At 37.7% G+C, this 14,770-nt stretch overlaps 2 protein-coding genes across 4 annotated transcripts in view; one reads left to right on the top strand and one right to left on the bottom strand.

Annotated features, from left to right (window-relative positions):
• Nucleotides 1–2,354, bottom strand: part of LOC126416337 (UDP-GalNAc:beta-1,3-N-acetylgalactosaminyltransferase 2-like) — a 154,614-nt gene extending 152,260 nt beyond the window's left edge. The window contains exon 1 of one of the 3 annotated variants that reach the window (XM_050084008.1): nt 2,179–2,354. In XM_050084008.1, the coding sequence (XP_049939965.1) occupies nt 2,179–2,233 (55 nt within the window). In that variant the 5' untranslated portion in view covers nt 2,234–2,354. The remainder of the gene's footprint in view (nt 1–2,178) is intronic. The other 2 variants (XM_050084006.1, XM_050084007.1) reach the window with 2 other exon arrangements.
• A 486-nt stretch (nt 2,355–2,840) lies between these two features.
• LOC126416400 (UDP-N-acetylglucosamine--dolichyl-phosphate N-acetylglucosaminephosphotransferase-like) overlaps nt 2,841–14,770 on the top strand; it is a 138,788-nt gene continuing 126,858 nt past the window's right edge. The window contains exons 1-2 of the mRNA XM_050084093.1: nt 2,841–3,193; nt 3,280–3,394. Coding sequence (XP_049940050.1) covers nt 3,054–3,193; nt 3,280–3,394 — 255 coding nt within the window. The 5' untranslated portion in view covers nt 2,841–3,053. The remainder of the gene's footprint in view (nt 3,194–3,279; nt 3,395–14,770) is intronic.

Below are 14,770 nucleotides of genomic sequence, written 5' to 3'. Positions count from 1 at the left end.
GTAAGATCGTGTTGAGAGTAAAGGCATTTCAAGTGTCAAAATTTTATCAGTATATACTCAAAGTATTCATAATAAAGTTAATGAATTTACTGCTCTCCAGGAAATTTCTCGTGCTGAAATAATGAAGAAGGAAGCATGACTGTTGTCATCTCTTCTTTGATTTTAAAACAAAGTATTATTTTTTAAGAAGGATAACAACACTGAAAACACAAAAAAAAAAAATCCAAAAGTTATTTTTACAAATATTGGGATCTTCGGTCAACATTCTTTTAGCAATTTTTCTGACATTTGACTAGCAGTACTGGCAGAGCCTGTCATTATAAGAAGTTCACATTCCACTGCTGATGGCAGACTGGAAGGTGAACCTTTAACAATGGCAGCTAATTGTGTCAGAAAACCATTCAACACTGTATAAAGCTCCCAAGACAAAAACCAATAGGCAGTACATCAACAAATGGCCACAAAAGCCTAAACAACCTCGTATTTCTACAAATATTTGTGCAATAAAGGATTATGTAAATGAATGAAAACTGATATAAAATTTCCAATATAGGCAGCAGGAAAAATCACCACAGAGGCATGAAAACCTTACTAATTTTATTTCTGCACTACACACCCTATGATTTTGGAAAAGTATTTTGAGGATTATCTCCTGCACTTTGTGTGAAATTCAATGTAGTGATGAGCATTCTTTTTCTTCATCTTCTTCCCACACACAAAATGAAGTAGGCCAAGTTCGCCATCTTGACGAGTTCAGTTAAATACATTAGATAATTTTTTTAAAAATCCTTATGTTTTAGATTATACAACCAACAAATTTCATACAGATTGGGTGACAAATGAAAAAATGCATCCAGAATGAATTTTTACTCTGCAGCAGTGTGTGCCCCGGTTTGACAGACTGTGATTTGCCTTTCACAAGCATGTGCTCTACCAACTGAGCTGCAAGTAGAAGAGGTACTCGCAGAAGTAGTGGTGAGAACGAGTTGAGAGGTTTGCTTGGCTAGTTAAGTCACTAGAGCACTTGCCCACAAACGTCAAAGGTCTAAACTTTAAGAGTCCAATATGGCACACAGTTTTATCTGTCATGAAGTTTCAAAACAATTTAATTTACTTTCAAAGCATTTGAAAGTGTCATTTTGCACCATCACTGTGTAATAAATTTCATAGATCCCTCTCTCTGAAAAGCTATAATTAACACGAAAACGGAGTGAGATAAAATGCTGACATTAAGTATAGTCACTTACTGCTGTAGGTAGAACAAATAAGCCACATTTCACCCAAATCTGAGATAGCAGTAGAGATGGCTTGACATGGAATGACCCTACAGGAAGTACAAAAATGTAACAGAAGGATCATGAGAACTAGAGGAGAGATTACAGTTGTACAGAGACAGATAGACAATCAGTCAATTACATCTCACCCAATATATGAATGGAATAAGATAGGAATTTATAAATATTAGTAAGAGGTGTCTTCCACGATGCGCTGTACAGTGGTTTGGGGGTGTATTTGTACACGCAGACATTATGGCGAGATAAAGAACTCAATCATTTTAGAATGCATGAGTGAAGTTATGGAAATGACAAAAGTTATGAATGGCTGTCACACTATCAACTTCAACTTTCATTCGCAGATTTGCTATGCAGAATTATTCAAGCTGGTCAAAAACTTCGCACATCTTCATTACTTGTACTACTTCAGAGGAAAACAAAATTAAAGTTTACAAATGGTGACTTTCCAGCCAGTTATGCATCAGTTCAACTGGCACACACAGCCACTACAGAACAAAGAAAAAATATAAGGTGATACAACCAGAACAAGCAATAGGCAGAGGATAGATGTATAAATACAAAACTCTGGATGATGTAGTACTCCCAAATAAAGTTTTCCGGAGCTGTTGTGAAATAATTTACTTCTGATCTATGAGGTGGATGTGATGTTATTACTTGAAAATAACATAACCTATCATTAGGAATGGACCAATGTAACAGCATCATAATTAAAAAGGAAACTGAAAATTCTACTTCTCTGTAAAACTGGTGTTGTCAATATACATACACACAATTATTTTTAGACGCAACACAAGGCCCATAGTCAGGAATGAAACCGTTAAACGAAGTGTATCATTATACAACTCATGTCTCAACGTTCTACAATAAGTCTGCGTGCACTTACAAGAATATGATAACAGTCCCGCAATAACTGCGACGCTGAATAGTGTCCACTCCATCAATGTATAAACACTTTATTTTGCTTGTTTACATGCAATGCGCACAAAAATCTACAATACAAAGCCTCTGTGGAAGGGCTATTTTGGTACACAGAATTTGATATCTTGCAGCAGTGCTATTTGATTGATTAATTAATTAATGAAAGTGCATAAAGTTCCCTTTTTTACGAGAATCCAACACGGATCATTTATTGTACTGTAGACCCTTTTGTCATTGTTTTCAGCTACCATAAACAATACGTGGTTGAAAATACGAAAATTATTATTATAAATTATATCGTAGGACATCAGAACACGTGGTTAGCTCAAATTCCATTTGACATATACGTGGAATCACCAAAACTTCAATAAAATCACAACATTTCAATACTATTGCGAACTGCGCTCCTACGCTTCTCGTTGTTCATTTGTTAACAATAGCAAATAGCAATACACTCCTTGCTCAGTGATCTGAAAAGTGGAAGAGCCGTGTTGCAAAAATTAAACCAGAATTAATGAAATTGCGTATTTTTTATACGTAATAAACCTATTCATGTTAAATATAATAATAGAGTACCAGCCATTACATGCAAGAATTTTCTTGCACGTAAATAATGAGCGTGGAATGTTGGCTACACGCCAGACCTCGTGGGCGTGACGTATAACCTGATTTGATGATATAAACACAATTTTATACACGCTACGTTTTGTACACGAATGCACGAACATGTCATCTATCTTTCCGTTATCACCCTTAACGGCTGCACTGACTACATTTCGATAGAAGTATCCTCTACGTAAAATTTTGTTGACGCATTCCGTTGAGACTTATACCGGCAAAATGTATCCACTTGCTTTAAACGCTGTGATGTCTGTTGCCTCGTATTTTTGCTGTCTTAGGATAATTCCTAAAATTAAGGAGACTTTTATTAAAGCAAACCTTTATGGCATTGACATGAGTAAAAGAAAAAAGGAGAAGATGTAAGTGATTGGCGTATATTTTGAAACCACTGTGCCAACAACAATCAACACACAAAAAATTGTAATGAATGTTTGTTTATTTACAGACCAGAAGCAATTGGTGTCGTCGTTGGTTGCATATTTCTTATAACGCTCTTTCTCTTCATACCGCTCCCTTTTGGTCAATTTATGTTCAAGCATTACGATTTTCCCCACGATGAGGTAAGAATTTAATAGGTTGCCTAATAATGTTTACTCTCATTTGACTTTTTAATTACAGTCAAACAGTTTTGGGCTGCAGATGCATGGTATATTTTTAACACAGTACCCAAGTTAACAAAGTACTTTACTGTATTTGTTGTCTGTGGTCTGATGCAATGAGAGAGAGAGAGAGAGAGATAGAGAGAGAGAGACAGGGATGTGGAGTGGTTCATATTATTCATGACAGAAGCAGTCACTACAGGTTACTTTGATTAAGTATACTAGTAAATAATGCTACCCCTTATCTACTCACATGAAAATTGTGGGACTTACTTGTACAGTACTTTGTATATGTATATAAAAAAGAAGAAAAACAACTCCTACACATTTTAAATTATTCCCCTGTTGTTTTTTTTTTGTAATACTTCAAACAAAGCGTTTTTATAACTGAACTATCAGTTGCCTATCTAGGCCTGTTGGCAAAGTCAGAACTTGTTAAATATAAACATTAGAATTATTTGGAATTCACGTTCCTGAGGCACAATATTCTGATAAACTAAGTGACAAGGAAGTGATAGGTATTATTTTTACTTGATTTTCAATATATCGAGGTTTAAAATTTCCCGCCCAGTGTCTACTAGCAACCTATGATAGAATACCAGAGTAGAAAATTTCAGTCTGAACCCTACGTAGGTCTACATCTCGTAACAAGCTGATTTCTTCTTTATCTGTGGTATTGATTACATCTTTGAGTGTATATCTTATGCATGTGGACCTTCCTGTTGTTAAGTGTGGTGTTAGTCGTGGTCAAGGTCTTCAGTCCATAGATTGGTTTGATGCAGCTCTCCACACGTCCATTCTGTGCAAGCTACATCTCTTCTGTCACCACATTTATACCTAGGCATCCGTTTACAGTTTTTACCCGCCTTCACTTTCCTCTGTTAACAAATTAATTATTCCTTGATGCCTCAGGAAGTGTCCTGTCAGTTGATCCCTTTTTAAGTCTAATTGTGCCTTTACCACCTCCCCCCCCCCCCCACACCCAAAAAAAAAAAAAAAAAAAAAAAAATTGGTTCAATGTCTCCTCATTAATTATTCAACTTTCCCATCTAATCTTCAGCATCCTTCTACAGCACCACAGCTGTTTTTTTTTTTTCTTTTTTCCCAGACAGATAGCTTCGGAAAAGCTTCTTAATATGTAAATTTAAATTAGCCATTGACAGTATTCTCCATTTCAGAAATGCTTTCACTGCTGTAGACAGTGTACATTTGCATCCTCTCTACCTCACCTACAGTTACTTACTTTGCCACCCAAATACAGTAAAACTGATAAACTACACACATTATTTTCCAAAATTTTTGAGAAGGTGGTGTATTCTAGAGTAGTATATCACCTTAGCAACAATATCATCAGCAAATCACATTTGAGGTTTCAGAAGGGTTGCTGTATAGATAATGGTATTTAAATGTTCACTCGCCTGATTCTACAAGCACTAGATAATAAAATAATGACAGCTGATATTTTCTGTGACTTATGTAAGGCATTTGACTGTGTGAATCACAGTATTCTTCTAGATAAATTGAAGTTTTATGGGATTGATGGTGTAGCCAGTCAGCTGATAATATCGCATCTAACAAAAAGAATGCAGGAAGCTGTACTTAGTAATTCAGCCAATATAGTCTGGGGACATTATTCTGACTGCAGAGAAATCGCCAAGGCTCAATGTTAGGTCCACGGTTTTTCCTCATATATGTAAGTGATCTTCTAATGTACAAGAAGAAGAATTAGTTCTTTTTTGTAAATGACAGTAATATTGTAATCAGTCCAAGCATTGTACATACAGAAACACCAGAAATCGTAAACAAAGTATCATTGACTGATTTTCTTTGAATGAATGGTCTCACCATCAGTTTTAAAAAGGCACAACATATCCTGTTCTGCACATCTAGGGGCTTTATACCAGTGATAAGTGTAACATATGGTGAGGGAATAATAAAGAGGGTAGATACTTCAAAATTTTTGGGAGTCTACATTGATGAGAATTTAAGCTGAAAAAAGCACATTTTGGAACCTTTTAATAAACTTAGTTCTCCCACATTTTCATTTAGAGTCATTGCAAATCTTGAGGAGAGAGAAATCAGTAAGTTGACACATTTTGCATATTTTCTTTCAATAATATTGTATGGAATAATATTCTTGAGTAACTCATTTTTAGTGTTCAGCTTATAATCTCTTTTCAAGACACTGTCCAGACTAAAATGCACTTATGTTGTTGTTGGCTCTTGCATCGCGTGCAGATGTTGTCATTTCAGTGAGACTGGTCGTAGCCAATTGACTGACAGTGTGTGCTGAGAGTGCCTGAATCTTATAATTTCCTTTGGAGGAAGATATGAATTTGTTACATTTGTTTTCGACATGGAAGATGCCAGAATAACATGTATTGATCTGCTTATCACGAATTTTATGGTTGGTTACTGATTTATTTGCTGATTAGAAAAACAGGATGCGCTGACGGACTGACCAGTAACATAGCCCAAGGCCTAGTTAGTTAGAGAACAATAAACTGCTTGTGAGTTGGCAAAGCCAATGAGTCTCAAAACAAAAATATAATTGCTGCATTAGACTGATGTGCGACATTCATCATTACAGTAACCTACTTACATTTCTGATTTTGTTGAAAATTTCGATGATGTGGTTAAATTCTAATCTAGTGGAACAAAATACCAGCTAGTTTTATTTATGAATTGTAGGAAGTTATGACAGACCTTTCTGATTGGCTACTGACAACCGAATTATGCTTTTTCCTTTTGAGCTCCCCTCACTCAACAAGTAAGTTGTTAACAACATTGGCGTGCAGCTCAACAGCCATGGACACCAGAAGTGCATTTTTACCCATTCCGTTCAGTTGCTCTTCCAAATCCTTTATTATGTCTGGCAGGATTACTATGTCATTGGCAAACATCAAAGGTCTTAATTCTTTTTGGTTTCCTTTATTGCTTGCTCAGTGTACCGATTGAATAACACTGGAGTCTACAACCCTGTCTCATTCCCTTTTGAACCACTGTTTCCCTTTCATGTTCTTTGACTGTTTATAACTGCAGTCTGGTTTCTGTACAAGTTGTAAATAGCCTTTAACTCTCTGTATTTTATCCCTTCAAAATTTCAAAGAATATGCTCCTGTCCAATTTTCAAAAGCTCTCTCTAAGTCTTCAGATGCTATAAAAGCAGATAAGGTAAGACTTGGGATCAGTATTACCTCGTGTATTCACACATTTCTCCAGAACCCAAACTGATCTTTCTGAGGTTGACATCTGCCAGTCATTCCCTTCTTCTCTAAATAATTTGTGTTAGTGTTTTGCAGTCATGACTTTTTAAGCTGATGGTTCAGTGATATTCACACCTGTCAGCACCTGATTACTTTGGAATTAGAATTATTACATTCTTATTTAAGTCAGAGGGTTTTTAGCTGTCTCATATATCTTGCACACTAGGTGGAATTTAGGAGGCATATCATCTACTCCAGGGGACCTTGTTTCCACTTTGGTCTTTCAGTGCGCTGCCTAATTCTTCTCGTAGTATCATATATCCCACCTCATCTTCAGCAACTTTCTCATCTCTTTCTATAATATTGTCCTCAAGTTTGTTTTATTTATTTTTCCTTTTTTTGTTTGAATCATCAGTCTCCTGACTGGTTTGATGTGACCCGCCACGAATTCCTCTACTGTGCCAACCTCATCATCTCAGAGTAGCACTTGCAACCTACGTCCTCAATTATTTGTTAGATGTATTCCAATCTCTGTCTTCCTCTGTTTTTGTCCTGTATAGCTCCATCTAGTACCATGGAAGTCGTTCCCTAATGTCTTAACAGATGTCCTAACATCCTGTCCCTTCTCCTTGTCAGTGTTTTCCACATATTCCTTTTCTCTCCAATTCTGCACAAAACCTCCTTATTCCTTACCTTATCACTCCACCTAAATTTGAACATTTGTCTGTAGCACCACATCTCAAATGCTTTGATTCTCTTCTGTTCTGGTTTTCCCACAGTCCATGTTTCACTACCACACAATGGTATGCTCCACATGTACATTCTCAGAAATTTCTTCCTCAAATTAAGATCTATGTTAGATACTAATAGTCTTCTCTTGGCTAGGAATGCCTTTTTTGCCAGTGCTAATCTGCTTTTAATGTCCTCCTTGCTCCATCCGTCATTGGTTACTTTGAATTGATTTGATTTATTTCATGTTCCATAGGTCCAACTGTGTTGGATACACAAGGACGTGGAACGAGTCAGTTTTTTACAAATACAATCTGATAATCTTATAACATATACAGAAATTTGAGTACATAATTATATAAAAATCTATACAGTAAATTCTTTGGGCAGCAATACAGAAAAAGAAAATACATATTTTCTTAGAATCATTAAAACACTACAGAAAACAGATACAGAGCACACACAGATGCAGAGCTCAGGTTAAATAAAATTCTTAGTGGCATTATGTCAACTTGTATTATATAATATTAAAATATTACAATTTATTTAGTTAAAAATTCATCTAGACTGTAAAAAGCTTTTTCTAGCAGAAATATTTTTAGTGCATTCTTAAACTCACTCTTGTTATGAATTTTTGTCTTTATTTCGGGAGGAAGAGCATTGAAGAGTTTTGCTCCAGTGTAGTGGACACCCTTTTGTGCCAAGCTCAAATTTCTGAGTTCACTGTGTATGTCACTCTTCCTCCATGTGTTATGCTCATGATAATTACTGTTTGGTTGAAATATCTGTATATCTTTACAAACAAAACACATGAGAGAGAAAATATATTGGCATGTAGTTGTGTATATTTTAAGATTACGAAAACTATTTCTACACGAGTCTCTTGGGCACAATCCACATATAATTCTTAAAGCTCGCTTCTGTGCAATGAACACTTTCCTTGCTAATGGCTGGTTGGCCCAAAAAATAATTCCGTACTCAATGAGAGAATGAAAATCGCCATAGTATGCCACTTTTGCAGTGTTAGGTTCAACACATGTAGTGACAACCCGTAAAGCATAGGTAGCAGAGCTAAGCCTCTTACAGAGATCAATAATATGTGAAGACCAGTTCATTTTCTTGTCAATGTGCACTCCAAGAAATTTTGTTGTTTCCATTCTAACTATTGTTTGATTACCACATGTCACACTTATCTCTCTCCCTTTTTCTGTTTTTGTACAGAATTGAATAAAGCTGGTCTTACTGGAATTTAATGAGAGACCATTGACCTTGAACCAATTAACCACATCTGAGAGTATGTGATTAATGAGTTCCTCAAGATTGTTGTCTGTTCTACTGCTCATAAAAATTGTGGTATCATCAGCAAATAATGTAAATTTACACGGCAGGCTTGTACATGATGGTAGATCATTTATAAAAATCAGGAATAATAGTGGCCCAAGAATTGAGCCCTGAGGCAGTCCACATGTAATGGAACTCCATTCAGAATCTGAGGAAGTGTCACATACTCGACCCGAGCTATTCAAGACAACTTTTTGTTTTCTGTCTTGGAGGTACGACTGTAGCCAATTGCCTGCAACACCACTTATTCCTACTAATTTTGCTTTTTGCAAGAGAATCTGGTGATGAACACAGTCAAACGCTTTGGATAAATCACAGAAGACACCAAGTGCTAGCATTTTTTCATTAAGGGTTTCTAGGACTTCATTTGCAAGTGGGTAGACTGTGTCTTCTGTTGAATGGCCCTTTTGAAAGCTGAGAACTCCATTCTTCATGAGATGATCAGTGGCCATCAATCCTAAGTTAAGTTTCTCACTGTTCTCATTTCTGCTACTTCTCATCATTTTCGTCTTTTTTCGATTAACTCTCAATCCATATTCTGCACTCATTAGACTGTTCATTCCATTCAACAGATCATGTAATTCTTCTTCCCTTTCTCTCAGGATAGCAATGTCATCAACGAATCTTATCATTGATATCCTTTCACCTTGAATTTTAATTCCACTCCTGAACCTATTTCCATTATTGCTTCTTTGGTGTACAGATTGAACAGTAGGGGCAAAAGACTACATCCCTGTCTCACACCCTTTTTAATCCTAACACTTGGTTCTTGGCCATCCACTCTCATTATTCCCTCTTGGCTCTTGTACATATTGTATATTATTGATCTCTCTCTATAATTTACACCTATTTTTCTGAGGGTTTCGAACATCCTGCACCTTTTTACATTGTCAAATGCTTTTACAGGTCGACAAAGCTGATGAATGTTTCTTGATTTTTCTTTACTCTTGCTTCCATTATCAACTGCAACATCTGAATTGCCTATCTGGTGCCTTTACCTTCCCTGAAACCAAACTGATTATCATCTAACATAAACTCAATTTTTCTTTTCCATTCTTCTGAGTATGAAGCTGAGAGTTGCATACAATATTACCCACAAGGGGTGAGACAGTGCAGTCTTTATCCTGGCAGCAGCAATAAACCATAGTTGGCATATTGTTGCTTCACCCCTTCAGCCATTGATCACGTTATTTAAATACACCGTACTACTTAGTAGACTAAAACAGAGATAAACTAAAATTTATGACTATTACAACTATACTGAGTGCCTGCCTCCACCATGGACCGTTTCCTCCCTCAAGTAATGATGAAACCATAGTTGTTTTTACACGTGCAAAATGATACTGCCAAGCAGAATTTTTTCTGAAATCCTTATGGCCTGTGTGGAAGAGTGCATATACCAAAGCAACAATTCCAAATTGTGGTAGACATTTCTTGCTGCAGACATATTTCAGCCTTATGGATGTGACGTGTTCTGCCCAATTGATAGGCATCATGACAAAAAACCCCAAATGTCTGAGACATTGCCTACACAACTGAGGATGATCACAGGATTGAACTGTCAATCTTGTCAGAGAGAGATTTATAAAAGCTTTTATTTTGTCTGCCCTTTTTTTTTTTTTACCACTGTTAAGGGAATTGTGTTACTTTTGCTTTTGTCTTTTTGAAAATAGAGACCTGTACTACTTCAGTGACTCAGAGAGATTAACTTTAATGACAGAAGTGAAACACTGTCTACTTAAATAGAATGCAGATTTCATCTGGTTTATTCCTTCACATCACCAAGTATAAAATAATAATAATAGTAATAAATACCAATTCTAGCATCTCTTCAAAACAAATTCAATAAATAAGTTGTGCACCCATCCACACTCCTGCTCATACAAGTGAATAAATTTCTGTCTTTTCTTTCTCATTTTTGTGTTCTGGTAACATCTGAATGTTATGCCAAAAGCCAAATTAATGTGTCAAATGACATCATGTTGTTGTTGTTGTTGTTGGTGGTGGTGGTGGTGGTGGTGGTGGTGGTTGTTGTTGTCGTCTTTAATCTGAAGACTGATGTGATGCAGCATTCCATGTTTGTCTTTCCTGTCAAAATCTCTTCAGCTCTGTATCAGTGCTGTAGTCCAGCCTTCAATTTTGAAATCCCACTCTTCTTTCCATTTCCAAACTGACAATTCCTTAATACCTCTGGATGTTTCCTATCAGCAGACACCATCTTCTAATCAAGTTGTCCCTTAAATTTCTTTTCTACTCAGTTCAATTCATTACCTCCTCGTTAGTAATCTACCCATCAGAACTTCACCATTTTTCTGTAGCACCACATTTCAAAAGTTTCTATTCTCTTCTTGTCTGAACTGCTTGTTGTCTACATTTCACTTTTTTACAAGGCTATAATCCAAACAAATACCTTGAGAAATAATGTTGTGAGAATGGTCATGAGTCACACTTGGGTAGCGCAGTTGGTAGACCATTTGCCCACGAAAGGCTAAGGTCCCGAGTTTGAGTCGTGGTCTGGCACATAGTTTCAATCTGGCAGGAAGTTTCATATCAGTCTACACTCTACTGCAGAGTGAAAAATTCATTCTGGACCTTGAGAAAATCATTCCTAACATTTAAACTTCTGTATACTATTCTTGTCAGCATCTTGGATGCATGAGATGTTAAGCTGATTGTGTGATGATTCTTGCACTTGTCAGCTCTTGCAGTCTTTGGAATTGTGTGGTTGATATTTTTCTGAAAGTCAGATGGTATGATGCCAAACTCATACATTCTACACACCAAAATGAATAGTAGTTTTGTTGCTACTTCCCTCAATGATTTTAGAAACTGTGATGAAAGTTATCTATCCCATCTACCTTATTTGATCTTAAGCCCTCTCTTATATTCTGATTTTAATACTGGATCCCCTATTTAATACTGGATCCCCTATCTCAACTAAATCCACTCCTGTTTCTTCTTCTTGCACATCAGACAAATCTTCCCCCTCATAGAGGCCTTCAACATACTTTTTCCACCTATCTGCTCTCTCCTCTGTATTTAACTGTGGAATTCCTGTTGCATTCTTAATATTACTGCCCTTGCTTATAATGTCACCAAAGGTCGTTTTAACTTTCCTACATGCTGACTTAGTCCTTCCAACAGTCATTTCTTTTTCGATTCCTTTACAGTTTTCATGCATCCACTTTGTCTTAGCTTTCCTGCACTTCCTATTCATTTTATTCTTCAGCGACTTGTATATCTGTATTCCTGAATTTCCCTGAACATTTCTGTACTTCCTTCTTTCATCGATCAACTGAAGTATTTCTTCTGTTACCAATGGTTTCTTCACAGTTACTCTCTTTGTACTTATGTTTTTCTTTCCAACTTCTGTGATTGCCCGTTTTTAGAGATGACCATTCCTCTTCAACTGTACTGCCTGCTGAGCTATTCCTCATCCCTGTATCTACAACCTAAGAGAACTTCAAGCATGTTTCGGCATTCTTTAGTACTTCCATAACCCTCTTCTTTGCATATTGATTCTTCCTGACTAATCTCTTAATCACTCTTCATCACTACTAAATTGTAATCTGAGTGTATACCTGCACCTGGGTAAGCCTTTCAATCCAGTGTCTGATTACAGAATCTCTGTCTGACCATGATGTAATCTAATTGAAATCTTCCTATATCACCAGCCTTTGCCAAGTATATGTCTTCCTCTTGTGATTCTTGAACAGTGTATTCACTATTACTAGCAGAAATTTATTACAGAACTCAATTAATGTTCTCTTCTCTCTTCCTGGTTCCCAAGCTCATATTCTCTTGTGACCTTTTCTTCTACTCCTTCCCCTACAACTGCACTCCAATCCCCTATGACTATTAAATTTTCCTCTCCTTTTACATACTGTATTACCTTTTCAATATCCTCAGATACTTCCTCTCTCTTCATCTTCAGCTTGCAACGTAACCATGTGTACTGCAGTTCCCCATTGTATCTTCTCTAAAACTTAGAGCTGCGCTCCTTGGACTATCTGTGTGAACTTACTTGAATGCCGGATACAGGCTCAGCTTCCCCACAGCTCCGGCATCTCCTGCTTGCACCAAACTCTTCTCCAGAGATTCTATATTTTGGAGAATGTGAAAATTCATCTACTAGTCCAAATAAAGACTCTCTCAAAATTCAGTTGCTGTTAACATATTCTATATTCAAAATTCATTTCACTGCCGCATTAAACAGTAAGCCCACACTTTCTTAGGGCATTCGCACACGACTGAATTGAACCAAATTAAATAACATTTTGTTCTCAATGATAAAATACTAATATACATGTCTGTCTGCTCGAGACCAAGTCACTATTAATAATAATCATTTTTTTTCTTCCGTGTCTCTCCACAACACACAACAATCACCAATGTTTTTTGTGCATGAAATTCGTCCACAGAATTCTGGGCCGGAAGTTTTTCTTTTCTCTTTGCTGCAACCGAGCACGTCACTTGTTGGCCTGGTTTTGCTGCTCTTTCTCGGTTAGCCTGCGCAGATAACGTTCTGCGGCAGTGTGTATCTGTTTATGCTACAACCCACTACAAAATAACATGTGTTCGAAGCGGCTGGAACACAAGTGACTCCAGACTTTCATAAAATTCTGGGGACACTACAGTACCTGAACTATCGTTGTCAGTGTTGGTTTGTTGTCAGTTCTCATCAGCCCCTCAGGGGCTCATCATTCATTTGCTGAGTACGGGCTTGACGACCCTGGGGTTCGTGAGCTGGTGACTGTTAAGCACCACCAGTCCTTTGTCACCATAAGCTCTGGTCATACTTCAACAACCACCTTGCGGCGCAGCTGTGGAATGTTGTGTGTTTCAGAGAACAGGGGCCGTGACTTCGCCGCCTGGACCGCGAGGTCAGTACACACCTCTAAAAGAAAGACCTCAACCTCAAGGTGTGCTACATGCTGTGGAGGTGAATGGCTGTTGAGGTAAAACAGCCTTTAGCGGGCAACCTGTGGGGCACCTGCCGCCGCCCCCCCCCCCCCCCCCCCCCCACCCCTTCCACCAGTTGTATCAGGCTGGCTCAGGCATGCAGGGCTCTGCCTGGGTCGACGGTTGTTTCCCTAGCATCTCGTGGGATCCTTATGGAACTGTCTCTTGAAACTACTACTCATGACGGGACAGGTGTACCGTCAGGCAGCACCTACACCCATTCCTCAAAGAGAGCTCGGTTGGTCAGTCCTCCCAAAAAGAAGCCTCAGAGTGATAGTAACAGGGCATTAGTGTACCATAACACTGTCATTGTAATCAAGTGCAATGGGGAAAGCTTTGTGAAGATATCCTCATTCTATATTGCTGGGTCTCTGAAAAGTGTCAAACAACTTCGTAATGGAACACTTTTAGTTGAAACTGCTAATTCCAACTAAATATCTGAGTTGCTGGGATTTAAGACCTTAGGTGACTACCCAGGCGAGGCTGAATTGCATAACACCCTTAACTATAGCAACGGCGTGGTTACCTGCTCCGATATAATGGAGGTGGACCCCATGGAGTTACGTGTAGAATGAAGAACGTAGGCATCACTGAGGTGCAGAATTATATGAGGAGGGTCAATGGCAAATTGTAAAAATCGGCAACGTTTATTCTAACACTTAGTACTCCTGAATTACCGGAACATATCCTTGCAGGCTATATCCCTCTTAAGGTTCACCTGTTTGTTCCTAACCCCATGCGATGCTATAAATGTCAAACATTTGGCCATGCCACTATGAGATGTAACAGGAAGGATATGTGTGGTAATTGTGGAGGCTCTGCTCATGAGTCATGGACTTCTTGTACACTTCCTCTGAAATGTGTAAACTGCTCTGGGGATCATCCAGTGTGGAGCAGAAAGTGTGGGGTTTACAACAAGGAAAAGAAAATTCAAGAGTTGAAAGTAAAGAGATGCATACACTATAGTGAATCTAAAAAGGCTTACAAAGCCTTGCAACTACCGGTTTTTGCTACTTCTTTTGCATCAGCCCTTAACACACCAATATCTAAGTGTGATGCGTCCACACAAACTCAGACTACAGATTCCAGCACTAGCACT

Source organism: Schistocerca serialis, chromosome 8 (assembly GCF_023864345.2).
Source record: "Schistocerca serialis cubense isolate TAMUIC-IGC-003099 chromosome 8, iqSchSeri2.2, whole genome shotgun sequence".
NCBI lineage: Eukaryota > Metazoa > Arthropoda > Insecta > Orthoptera > Acrididae > Schistocerca > Schistocerca serialis.
The sequence above is the reverse complement of the archived record's forward strand: the minus strand, read 5'-3'. Positions and strand labels throughout refer to the sequence as shown.